General features: G+C 42.3%; 1 protein-coding gene across 2 annotated transcripts in view; it reads right to left on the bottom strand.

The window, feature by feature from the left end:
* Positions 1 to 14,087, bottom strand: part of LOC138949488 (large neutral amino acids transporter small subunit 2-like) — a 96,313-nt gene that overhangs the window by 3,684 nt on the left and 78,542 nt on the right. For both annotated transcript variants that reach the window (XM_070321323.1, XM_070321322.1), the window contains exons 2-6: positions 4,732 to 4,857; positions 3,456 to 3,555; positions 2,703 to 2,747; positions 2,033 to 2,156; positions 153 to 353 (exon numbers count right to left, since the gene is read on the bottom strand). In XM_070321323.1, the coding sequence (XP_070177424.1) occupies positions 153 to 353; positions 2,033 to 2,156; positions 2,703 to 2,747; positions 3,456 to 3,555; positions 4,732 to 4,857 (596 nt within the window). The remainder of the gene's footprint in view (positions 1 to 152; positions 354 to 2,032; positions 2,157 to 2,702; positions 2,748 to 3,455; positions 3,556 to 4,731; positions 4,858 to 14,087) is intronic.

Raw genomic sequence — 14,087 nt, 5'->3', positions numbered from 1 at the left:
CCCTGCTGGGAAAAAATAAATGGAATGAAGTTGGGAGCAATTTGTTTTTCTTTTAGAGGTTTCTAGGGGCAAGTACTCTCTCTCTTTCTCTCTCACGTACACACGCAAATGCACACACACACGTACACTAACACACAGAGCGGAACACTGACCATGAAGAGAACAGAGGGCAGGGGGGTGAGACGTTGGACCTGCACCATGCTGAGGATCTTGGGCATGTGACCCTCGCGAGCCCCCACATAGAAGAGCCGGGCGGTGGTGAAGAGGATACCGTTGACACCTCCAAACGTGGAGAGCGACACGAAGATAGGCATGATCCACCACATGAAGCCGTACAGACGCTTGGAGAACATCTGAAAAAGGCAGGGGTAGTGTGGCTACTACAATTATGACACACAAGACACTTAATCCAATGGTGCCGATTTCATCAGTACATCGTAGATTGTTGAGAGAGAGAGAGAGAGAGAGACAGAGACAGAGACAGAGAGAGAGAGAGAGAGAGAGAGAGAGAGAGACAGAGACAGAGACAGAGAGAGACAGAGCAATCTTTCATTAAATAAAACTGAAATAAATCGAAGGATAACAAAAGGAAATAATCATTTTTCAACACACAAGTAAAATTCATCAGCAAAGACACAATGTCATATGATGGAAAAGAACAGTAAAAAAAAAGGTACAGTCAGATTTTAGGAGGGAAGGGGAGGGGGGGGGGGGGGGGGGAGAGGGGGGGGGGGTGTGAGCGGGAGGGGGGTTTCACTCTTTTGAAAATGTACTGCCATGAGACTGCAGACTTGCTTTCTGCACGAGTTATGTCCCTTGATTTGCTGGCTTGCTGTCCATGTTTTCACAATGTGCACACACACACACACACACACACACACACACACACACACACACACACACACACACACACACACACACACAATTCTATAGCACAACAAAGTGGATGAGCATAATGGTGTTCACGCAACAACAACAAAACAACTGCCTGTGTTTACAGTTAAAAATAATTCAGCAGACACTTTTTACATTTAGTCAAAACTTGACTAACATAGAGGGGGAATCAAGACGAGGGTCGTGGTGTATGTTTGTGTTTGTGTGTGTGTGTGTGTGTAGAGCGATTCAGAGTAAACTACTGGACCGATCTTTATGGAAATTTTCATGAGAGTTCCTGGGTCTGATATCCCCAGACGTTTTTTTCATTTTTTCGATAAATGTCTTTGATGACATCATATCCGGCATTTTGTAAAAGTTGAGGCGGCACTGTCACACCCTCATTTTTCAATAAAATTGATTGAAATTTTGGCCAAGCAATCTTCGACGAAGGCCGGACTTTGGTATTGCATTTCAGCTTGGAGGCTTAAAAATTAATAAATGACTTTGGTCATAAAAAATCAGAAAATTGTAATTAAAATTATTTTTTTATAAAACGATCCAAAATTACAATTATCTTATTCTTCATCATTTTCTGATTCCAAAAACATACAAGTATGTTATATTCAAATTAAAAACAAGCTCTGAAAATTAAAAATATAAAAATTATGATTAAAATTAAATTTCCAAAATCGATTTAAAAACAATTTCATCTTATTCCTTGTCGGTTCCTGATTCCAAAAACATATAGATATGATATGTTTGGATTAAAAATACGTTCAGAAAGTTAAAAAGAATAGAGATATATAGAAAAGCGTGCTATCCTCCTCAGCGCAACCGCGCTTTTCTGGATTGTTAATTTCACTGCCTTTGCCACGAGCGGTGGACAGACGATGGTACGAGTGTACGTTCTTGCGGAAAAAATGCAATGCGTTCAGTTTCATTCTGCGAGTTCGACTGAGCTTGACTAAATGTTGTATTTTCGCCTTACGCGACTTTTTTTAATCACTGAAGGGAAGAAAAACTGATTTATGTAGAACCGTTACTGAACAGGTTTTTCTGGGCAAACATCTGTCCAACAATGAAAATATACACTTGAACTTCATAGCGTACTTTGTGTATAACAGACATGCACTGAACAGCTATCTATGTCACTTACCACAGCGACGGCGGCTCCACCTAAGACTTCTGAGGGACTGACGGTGGTGAAGTACGCAATGTTGGTCAGCGTGTAGATAGACGTAACCATGCAGATGGAGATCCAGATAGCTTTGGGCAGGTTCCTGAAAGCAACCATCCACCAACATTATCAATCAGCAACCATCCACCAACATTATCAATCAGCAACCATCCACCAACATTATCAATCAGTAACCATCCACCAACATTATCAATCAGCAACCATCCAACATTATCAATCAGCAACCATCCACCAACATTATCAATCAGCAACCATCCACCAACATTATCAATCAGCAACCATCCACCAGCATTATCAATCAGCAACCATCCACCATAATGGATGATGTTGAGAAATAACTGTGTTGAATTTGCATGGGTTGTGAAAGAGTTGTCTCTCTTGGAAATGTCAACTGGTCAGATCTACCCGTTTGAGATTTGCTTGCTTCAGTAGATTGTTTTTTAAAGATTTTTTTTTATCTAGCTAATTGCCAGTACACTATTCCTAATTGAGTGTGACTGGCTGCTAAATGACTGGTTGTTGTAGGATCTCTGAATGCTGTGTTTCAGGCAACAGTTCTGATTAGAAAAAGCCAAGGGCCATGTCTGCACACACACACGCACGCATGAAAGATGTGAAAATGAGTTACCTGTAGGGATCCTTCAGCTCCTCAATCACAAAGTTCAGGTAGTTCCTGCAAACACACACCGACATTATTAGTGCTCTTGGTCAATATCACTTCACACTTTTCTGACACACACACACACGCACGTGTGGACACAAACACTTTTTCTCTTCCACACCCACACAAATTCACTCTCCCAACCCCCCCCCCCCCCTCTCTCTCTCTCCAACACAAATAGTTAATCTCTCTCTGATAAGGTAACATTATTGATAACTAAATAAATGAGTCGCTTGTCACACACACACACACATTGTCTCTCTCTCTCTGTCCATCTCACTCTCTGTCTGTCTGTCTCTCACACACACATGCACTCAAACACATATGTGACCCTCCACCACGAAATGAGTCGCATGTCACCTCGCGCGGTTCTGCGCTAGGCTTAATATAAGTCCGGGGGGACTGTGGTAAAAGTGTGAGGGTCACCTCAGTCACAGGCTTATAACTCAAACAGTTTTCGCTCTTTTTTAAAACGGTTTTTACCACTGGATAGAGCATAAAACACTCTTTAGGAAAATTTAAAAAAATGAAAATCATGCAAAGAAGACATGCGACTCATTCCGTGGTGGAGGGTCACATATCTCAATACAGAAATCTACACAACAGCTTTCTCTGTTGCGCTCTTTAATGCAAACCCCAGTTCTCATTCTCTCTCCACACGAAATCAAAGTAAGGTATGTCCGCATGTGAATTGTGATTGCACAAGTAATAAGAACTCACCAGCCATTGTATGCGAAGAGACCTGAGTAGAATGCTAAAGATATCTTCCCTATATCCGTTTCTGAATCCTCGAATGCATTCTGGAAGTGCTCATATTCACCTGAAAATATAATGATGTGGACAAAAATGCATTAGGAAGTGGATTATTCTCCACAGCTGGGTACCAGTGGAAAGTTAACCATGTTAGGCCAGTGATATTTCTTTATTTAACTCATTGTCTCCCAGGTACGGATATATCCGTACCCACTCACATGGCTCTATCTGACCAGGTACGGATATATCCGCCCAGACTGTTAGCTTCAGTCGCTTCCTGTAACATCCATCTAACGCCTGCATTCCAGCGTGTTCATACACAAATACTACACAGTTACTACAATTCTGAGTGACCTGCTGCAGCACAGCTGGTCTTGGCTAAAACAAAACCTTGGTCAACATAGGTGGGGTAGAAAGTATTAACTGAGACACTTTAACCATACAAATTGATTTCATTAATAAGTACTGTTTCCAAATATATCCTTGGCCTGCACAGACAGAATTAGAAATACTTTTTGATTAAAGGAGGACGGCGTCTTGTAAGCCGCTCCCAAATTTCATTTACCAAAATACCTCCCCTGAACGATCCCCCCCCCCCCCCCCAACCTGTTAATGCTTTCTTACTAGCAAGGCAAAAAAAAAATATATATAGGTGTGGTTAAGGTAACATAGCCAAAATAAATAGGGTAGGAAGGTAGGCAATCACTTTTTTTTCTTTCTTTTTTTCCTTAATAGCAGAGCAACCAAGCGTGTAGCACTCGCAACCGAAGAAGATGCCGCCATTATTGTCATGGCAAGTGTCTGTTGGGCCTTTTTTTATTAATTTCCCTTGCATCGTCTGTCGTCTGCATGACGACTCGAGCGCTTTCGCTTTCATTGCGTTTTCTGCACTCGTTTTCTTGTTTTCATTTTTTTGTTGACAAATGTAATAAAAAGTTATAGGGTCGGCCCCTAAAAATAGCGTAGGTCGGGTTACCGTAACCACACCTATTTTTTTTATTTTTTTTAGGCCTAACAAACATTTTGATGGACAAAATCTCCGATCTGTAGGTCTTAAAAGGAGGGTTCCACTGCATAACAACTCATCTAAAGTCGGGCTAACACCCGGGAACATGCCCCCAATGGTTTCACTGTGAGGGCGTTAAACAACATTTATCATCATAAAACAACCTACCTACACACCCCCCCCTCACCCCCAATGTGTGCCTTGTTACTGGAAACAAATCATTTGTTGGGTCCTCACCTCTGCCGAGCTGGACGAATCCAGTGATGATGATGAGAGCAAGCGCCAGGATCTTGGCATAGGTGAAGATATCCTGGACGCGTGTCGCCCATGTCACGTCCGCGCAGTTCACAAACGTCAGCACCACTGTAACACACAACGTGGAAAAAACAAATTAAACAAAAGTGTTTTGCAGGTGGGTTCAGTTTTGAGCAGTGTTGGATTGGAGTGATCACCTTCAAATCCACCGGCACGGTTGGCCTAGTGGTAAGGCGTCCGCCCCGTGATCGGGAGGTCGTGGGTTCGAACCCCGGCCGGGTCATACCTAAGACTTTAAAATTGGCAATCTAGTGGCTGCTCCGCCTGGCGTCTGGCATTATGGGGTTACTGGTTAGTGCTAGGACTGGTTGGTCCGGTGTCAGAATAATGTGACTGGGTGAGACATGAAGCCTGTGCTGCGACTTCTGTCTTGTGTGTGGCGCACGTTATATGTCAAAGCAGCACCGCCCTGATATGGCCCTTCGTGGTTGGCTGGGCGTTAAGCAAACAAACAAACAAACAAACCTTCAAAGCCAAATGTTAGTGATGGAAAATGCAATACGTTTTCTTTTTATGCTTAACAGTTACAACTGTCTCTGGGCAAATGTAAAGCTTAAAGATATTTTTAAACATTTTTTGACAGGGAGAGAATTGAAAGTCACACAAAACTCTCTTCTTGTCTGTCCTCACCCCCTTCTCTAAGCCCTTTTTCTCTCCTATCACCATCTGAACACCCTCCCCCCCTCCCTCCCGCCCATTCCCTGTACACAGCCTTGATCAGCCCAAATGACTGCTGTGGCTTTCTGCTCAACCCTTACTCTCAATTTACCAAACAACGTAAAAACACTCGCAACAATCAACAGCAACATTTGTTTACACCTCTCTCTATCTCACCCCCTCACCCTTTCCGTCTCCCTCTCTGTATCTCTCGCTCTCACCTTCTCTCTCTCCCCCCCACCCCCCCTCTCTCTCTCTCCCTCCCTCTCCCCACACGTCTTGCAGCTGAAGTCTTTGAGCTATCTGATCTGTCCACATGATCAATCAAGCTCTGAGGGAAACACTTTCATTATCTTTAAAACCCTTTCAATCCCAAAGAAATGGAAATGGATGTCATCAAAAGCGCTTTTCGTATGTCTCTCCACAATAATAAGAAATCGTCTTAGGCCAGAAGCAGTTTATTAAAGGAAGCAGGTTGATGCAATTCTTGAAACTGGCAGAAAATCGTTATTGCGGAAAGGCCAAGAATTCTCATTCAAAGAATCGATTGAAATCAAGACGTTTGCTGTTTTTTGTTAGTGGACAAAATGAACAGAGGATGAATGGGTGAAAATAAAGCGTTTTCATTTTGAACAGCAGCAAACATACTATGGTGTATTTTTTGCCGTCAAAAGAAGCATGTCAACATATTATCTTTTTGTGACAGAAATCAAAATTGCGTTGTAATTGTTTCTGTCAGAGATGTTGTCCACTTGTTATTATTGTTTTCTTCTGCGCGGTCTGTTATTGGATGTTTGTATGTTCCCTCTGTGCGTCAGTGTGCGCGCGCACATGTGTGTGTGTGTGTGTGTGTGTGCGTGTGTGTGTGTGTGTGTGTGAGCGAGAGAAAGAGGGGATAGAGAGAGAGAGAGAGAGAGAGAGACAGAGACAGAGAGAGACAGACCGAGAGACAGTTTGTTTGTTTTTGTTTGTTTGTTTATTTGTTGCTTAACGTCCAGCCGACTACGCAGAGCCATATCAGGACGAGGAAGGGGGGGATGAAGGGGGCCACTTGTCAAGCGATTCCTGTTTACAAATGCACTAACCCATTACTTGTGTCCCAGCAGGCTTTAGTAAAACTAAATTAATACCTACTGGAAGATTACCAGTTTCCAGTATGTTAAAATAGGCTTAACCTATCTACTGCTGGACTTACATCAAAACACTAACAGATTAAACTATACATGAATCGCGAGACAAGCGGCAAGAGAAGAGATTTTTGGAAAAAATACAGGTGAATGAGCAAGAAGGCAGAAAAAAGAAAAGAATTCATGAAGAAAAAGAGCATGACAGGAAAGAGGAACCAAAAATCTACCTAACAGCAAACTAGAAAGCTCCTGCGGTTCCAAAAACAGGAGGGGCTTTTAATTTCATAACCGCAGTGCCCCACTGCGGGACCGAGAGACAGACAGAACACCACAATGAGGTAGCCGGAAGGAAGGTCCACGAGAAACTGTTTGTTTGAACTGTGCCTAACTTAAGATGCTGTCAGTGGATTCCGTTACCGGTACAACTTGTCTCCCTCTTGACCGACAAGCGTGCACACACAGGGATTGGAAAAGTGAGGAGATAAGCCATAGAGTGTGGGGTCCTTGAGTCAACAGCCTTTCAAATCCCCGTGTCTCCCGGCCTTCCTTATCCACTTCACCTCCACAAACCTCGCAGATGGAGTAATCGGAGATAGTTACATCGGCTTGAAAAGGTTAGGAAGGAAGTCACTTGGATTGCATCCATGCTCATTGGAGTCTGTGTGTAAAGTGATACCCCCGTTGAAAGGCACAGCCATTCCCGCGTGTATACTATCTATAAAGCGCATGTATTCAGGCTTTAACCCTGCTCAAAGCGCTGATTGCATCGTGTATACTATCTATCTATAAAGCGCATGTATCCAGCTTAACCTGCTCAAAGCGCTGATTGCATCGTGTATACTATCTATCTATAAAGCGCATGTATCCAGCTTAACCTGCTCAAAGCGCTGATTGCATCGTGTATACTATCTATCTATAAAGCGCATGTATCCAGCTTAACCTGCTCAAAGCGCTGATTGCATCGTGTATACTATCTATCTATAAAGCGCATGTATCCAGCTTAACCTGCTCAAAGCGCTGATTGCATCGTGTATACTATCTATCTATAAAGCGCATGTATCCAGCTTAACCTGCTCAAAGCGCTGATTACATCGTGTATACTATCTTTATTCCCCCCTCTGGCACGTTTCATGATATTGAGGATTGCAGTTTCCCTCTCACACACAATATTCCAAAATAATAAATAGTCAAACAGGGGCCAAAAAACAGTTTGCACCAAGAGTTCAACTTTTTATCTATCCAAAACAGTAAAAAAAATTATATGAACATTCGTATTTCCAAGATGATTGGCGTTCCAAGACGCTATATCCTAAAACCCCCAAAACATGCTTTTACAACTTCAGTGCATAATAACTGCCCAAAGGTGCTGTTTAAAGCAACCTTTGATAATAATTTTTAACATACTCCTTGAACACATTAATAAAAACGGTTAACTTGCAAATAAAGGGACAGTATTGATCAGAACAATGGTAAGATAAAGGACGCTACTTATATTTTGTACATTTTTTTATCTTTATCGTTTCCTGTAGACCTCAGAAGTTCTAACCAGCTTAAGAAATCATTCTAAAATCGAAAAACAAACATCTATACAGTTTGTACGCAAAGTAGATTGATATTTGACACAGTCACACAGACATACGTGGGCTATGGGGCAACCCTACCCCCTAAATTTGAAAACGGGGTCAATTTCTTAACTGCATGCATTCAGCAAAACAATCCCTAAAAATTTATTTTTTTCACAAATGAACTTATGACTTTAGAAAAGCATTCAAAAATGCATATATACAACGCTTTTTCTTTGGTCCCAATTCAAGGGGGTGTGCTATTCTCAGGTAACACTGTGAACGCTCAAATGAGACTTGGTCACATGTCAAAATAGTAATCCCCCCTGTTGTTCATGGTTCGTTGGTGGGATTTTTTTTTATCTGAGCCATTGGCAAGCATGAAATGTCATCAACATTAGGAAAGACATAGTATCTCCCATTGTCTTTTGCGCGCAAACACTTCACACAGATCTCCTCTCGATCTGGCCCATCGGGGAAATGGGTTGACTTGGGGATGATCACCGCCCTGTATCTCTCCACCTTTCCATCCATGCTGACAAAGTCAGCGGTCACAAAGTCCCCAACTTGAATGTCTCACTGTGGGACAAAGAACCTGGTTTTCACGACTGGCACCACGCGGCATCCAGTGGCGTGTTGTGGGTAGACGTCCATTGATTTTGATAATAATTTTTATATTTTTAATTTTCAGACCTTGTTTTTAATCCGAATATAACATATTTATATGTTTTTGGAATCAGAAAATGATGAAGAATAAGATGAACGTACATTTAGATCGTTTTATAAAAAAATAATTTTAATTACAATTTTCAGATTTTTAATGACCAAAGTCATAAACTAATATTTACGCCACCAAGCTGAAATGCAATACCGAAGTCCGGCCTTTGTCGAAGATTGCTTGGCCAAAATTTCAATCAATTTGATTGAAAAATGAGGGTGTGACAGTGCCGCCTCAACTTTTTAAAAAAAGCCGGATATGACGTCATGAAAGACATTTATCGAAAAACTGAAAAAAAACGTCCGGGGATATCATACCCAGTAACTCTCATGTCAAATTTCATAAAGATCGGTCCAGTAGTTTACTCTCAATCGCTCTACACACACACACGCACACACACACACACACACTCACACACACACACACACACAGACACACATACACCACGACCCTCGTCTCGATTCCCCCTCTATGTTAAACATTTAGTCAAAACTTGACTAAATGTAAAAAGAAAAAAAAAATTAAAAAAATGGGATAGCGGCGAAACGGGATTGCGCCAAAATGGGATGCGGTAGTAAAATGACGCTTGGCTTGTTAAATGTCGCCAAAATGGGACGGCGGCAAAACGGGATTGCACGTAAATGGGATATTGCGCGAATTATAAACGAAGGAGTAGGCCCTAAGTTTCTCGTACGAGATGTTTACTGGGAGTGGGAGTAAATATTTGGGGAGTAAAAATTTAGTTCCTTGTGAGTTCTTTTTTCGTACAAGATTTTTACTGGAAGTTTACTCCGTCCGAGTCAATTTTTCGTGGAGTAAAAATTTTGTGTTACACCGGTTCATGACCGTTGTGGTAACGAGCGCACATTGTTGTCTCTATATATTGTGTTCCTACGAATCGAAAGTACGATCGCCAAGCCAGTCTGTCATTGAAGGCAACGTTCGATATTTCCGTCTGTCAGCGTTGCCAACGTTCGACAGATTTTACTACTGTTACTCACAAACTTTCAATTTACACAATGAAATGCCAATAACATGTACACACAAGAATGGGAGACGAAGGGAAAACCTACTAGCGATTGAAATTATGCAAACGAACTCACAAATCCCTCACTTTCCGAATGCAAACGCTGCAAATCCGTATGCGTGCGTCGCTGTGCCGAACGTTGGGTTGACGAACGTTGCTGACAGACGCAACAAAACTTGATCAAAAGGCACTAAAAACGATTAAATGTTTTACTCACTGGGTATCGCATTCCTCTTTTTCTTCCTGCAGACGATATGAAGCGGTTGAAACGTCGTTTCCGATTAAAGGCTCGGTTATTTCCGTTAAAAACGAAGTTTGCCGAACGTGTGATTCAGTCTACAGACACCGGTCGGATCACAACAAAAATGTTCATTCTTTGCGATTTTGTGATACTGTTGATGATACACCTGCTTTCCAGTGAAGAACATCAATAAAATGATGTTCACAAGCAAGAATAACAGACAAAAGCACGCGATGTGTAAAATTAGGCTTTGCTTTGCAAACAAAGCACGTGTTTTTTTTACTGACAGACACTTTCGGTGGTGATTGAAAATTTTTCCAGAAACGGTTTTATGCTCCCATTTGATATTGTTTCCCTATTTTCTCTAGTCAGAGACTAACCTTGTGTATTAATTGAATTAATAACCCCATTATCATAAGTTTTGTGTGTTATTTTTGTGTCTGTTGAATCACACTTTGAGATGGGGTCATGTGACAGAAGGAAATGGTGTCTGTCAGGATTCACACGTTCGCTTCGAAAAACGCGCTCAAATAATTGCTCAAACGCAAACATTTTAGCTTTTATTTATTTTTTTGTATTGCAAATACCATACTTACTCATGCCAAGCAGAAAAAATGATGAAAATCAACACAGTAAGCAAGTAATTTGAAGGCAAAGTTTACACACATCAAAGAGTCTGATTACCGTGAAACCTGCCCTCTGCTTCTTTACCTCTGTAAACTTGTAGAGCTAGTTATTTTTCGATAATGACCCAGCAACCAAACAAATAACGAGCCAGCAACAGCCTGAATCCTCGATAGTGCAATGGGTTGAGAAGCTGTTCTGTTTTGGTACTACTTTTGCGACTGAAAAGTTCAAAACGCTCTATACGTACGAAATATACATCTCTGGAGCAAACAATACAAACATACCGCATTTAAATTAACAACTACAGGCCTGAACACATGAATCTCCATATAAAATCCATGAGTTCGGTTGTTTTCTGAATATAGATCTGCTGTGCACACACCGTTCATCACAAGCAAATTCCCAAGGCAAGTAACTCATACTCTTGCCGACAAGAGTAGTTCCCCTTCTTTTAACGCAGTTTCTTCGACAACACTGACTGCAATCCGACGGTCAGTTTTCAACAATATTTCATTTTATAAACAGATCACACGCAACCAAATGCACACATCTCATCAATTTAAACAACATAAAGCGGTTTCATACACTATTTTCCCCAAAAAACTGAACTTCATACAGTAATTAACGTTGGAACACGCGTGCAAAAGTTCGTCTGCTAGTCCCATTTGACGAAAGAACATTATCTTTAGCGATACTAAATCATGCATAAACAGAACACACAATATCTGCCTTTACCGCCACAGCAGAATAACAGCTTATCTGTGTACTTGATTTTAGTCTAAAACAGGGAAACTGACAAGAAGTGTTAACAGAATGGAATGATTTGCACGGAACTATACAACCGCGCATTAATCGATCGCCTGCGCAGGTTGACTGGTTGAGTGATTCGGATTCGATCAAACTTTCGCACAAAAACTCCTGTTTTCTTTGAATAACTGAAGAAAGGGGGAATAAAGAGGTTACACACCTCGTCTCAGTGATTATTAAAAATAATGGTCTCAGTTCGCGGTCATGAAAAAGCTCGCTGAAGCTCGCATTTTTCATGATCCGCTAACTTCGACCATTATTTTTAATAATCACTGAGACTCGGCATGTAACCTCTACATAAAGCGCATGTATTCAGGCTTTAACCCTGCTCAAAGCGCTGATTGCATCGTAACACGCAAACACCTGGCTAGCGCAATTCTGTTGATGCTAGCTTTCCACTGGAAGGAAGCGAACCGACTTTTGAAGCAATCGGACAATGGAGTGATGGGTAAAAAAGCCAACACACAATTCGGCTCAAAATCAAGGCTGGCTTTTATTTTAAGAAAGTAATTAATATTAAAAAAAGATTGCCACTGTGCAATAGAGCGGTTAGGCTGTCGATGTTTGGTATGTCAGCATGCGGTGGGACGGTCGTATCCCAGGTAAAAGCCCAGGCAGGTCTGAGAAAAAGGAGCAGAAGTGTTTTCACGGGTAAAACTGGGACTTTAAGACTGGGACTTTAAGACTGCCCAAAGTCCAGTCCAGTCCTCAAAAGCAAGAAGCCTAAAAAAAAAAGAGATTAACCCTCAGAATCCATTTACAGAAATCTGAGAAAATAGGTTCTTAAAGAGGGGTGGGGGTCTTGGATGGCTCTGGAGAGCGGAGATTGGGAGGGAGGGGGGGGGTCCAGCGAAGATTGTGAAAATCGGCCACTACGTCGGTGTTAAAGTTATGGGATTAGGTATTCGATGTCTTCGACATAATCATTCGTTGAAGAAGAAAGAACCCCCCCCCCCCCCCCCCCCTTAACCACCGTTTTATTCAAAAGGCACACCTGACCTGTTTATTCAAAGCGCTGACTGCAGGAGAAAGTCATATCAGTCAGACACTGTGGAGTTCAGTCTCGGGTCATATCTAGTTCCTCCACGTGTTCTTTCGCGAGGTCTTGGGCAGGCTAAAACGAACACGACACCGAGACCAAAACGTGACCCGAACATCAAACAGACGGGCAACCTTGTGTACCCGAAAATGCAGACAAATTAGGTCTGAGTGACTATTTGGAGGTTAATGACCAAAAATACCTACTACAGACCTATAGAGTGCACGGTGAGTTTTTACACTAAATGAATATGTGTACGCGAACGCGGGAAAATGCCAAGTTTAAGTACGTGTAAATGGTGCAGAGAAATGAGAAAGAAAGGGGAGAGAGAGGGAAACACGGTAATCGGTAGGCCTTTAACCTTGAAGATAACAAGTGAGTAAACCGTTATCTAAATAAATGAGGGTCAGGCACGTAATCCCTTTCCTCTCTACATTGTGGCCGATAAAACGACAATTAGACTTCACTTCCTCAGGTAAGTACGTCATCATTTTGCACCGATTGATTGATCGATTGATTGATAATATAGCGTGAGCTTGACGTGAAACCGAAACTTCTGCAACTAACTGCAAGTTTTTGCGCGACGCCAATTTTCAGAGCAGTGAGAGTCCACTAGACTTACTTTAAAGGGAGGGTCAGTCTAATGAATTATCATGAACCACTGACTAGGGAGGGACGTAACTTCTCCGCTCCTGTCATTAGGCTCATGATAATTACATTTAATCTTCACCTTCCTACCGTAAGCCTAGTTTATTTGTATAATGATCATTCACCCAATGACTGAGTCGCTACGAAGTCACGCGAGACTTCAGAGCTCAGCGTTATACTTCTCTCTCGTAGCTGGCCCCTAATATGGCACAGCGTTATACTTCTCTCTCGTAGCTGGCCCCTAATATGGCACAGCGTTATACTTCTCTCTCGTAGCGGGCCCCTAATATGGCACAGCGTTATATACTTCTCTCTCGTAGCTGGCCCCTAATATGGCACAGCGTTATACTTCTCTCTCGTGGCGGGCCCCTAATATGGCACAGCGTTATACTTCTATCTCGTAGCGGGCCCCTAATATGGCACAGCGTTATACTTCTATCTCGTAGCGGGCCCCTAATATGGCACAGCGTTATACTTCTCTCTCGTAGCTGGCCCCCAATATGGCACAGCGTTATACTTCTCTCTCGTAGCGGGCCCCTATGGCACAGCGTTATACTTCTCTCTCGTAGCTGGCCCCTAATATGGCACAGCGTTATACTTCTCTCTCGTAGCTGGCCCCTAATATGGCACAGCGTTATACTTCTCTCTCGTAGCTGGCCCCTAATATGGCACAGCGTTATACTTCTCTCTCGTAGCTGGCCCCTAATATGGCACAGCGTTATACTTCTCTCTCGTAGCGGGCCCATAATATGGCACAGCGTTATACTTCTCTCTCGTAGCTGGCCCCTAATATGGCACAGCGTTATACTTCTCTCTCGTAGCTGG

This window comes from Littorina saxatilis, linkage group LG15 (genome assembly GCF_037325665.1).
Source record: "Littorina saxatilis isolate snail1 linkage group LG15, US_GU_Lsax_2.0, whole genome shotgun sequence".
NCBI classification, from domain to species: domain Eukaryota; kingdom Metazoa; phylum Mollusca; class Gastropoda; order Littorinimorpha; family Littorinidae; genus Littorina; species Littorina saxatilis.
The sequence above is the reverse complement of the archived record's forward strand: the minus strand, read 5'-3'. Positions and strand labels throughout refer to the sequence as shown.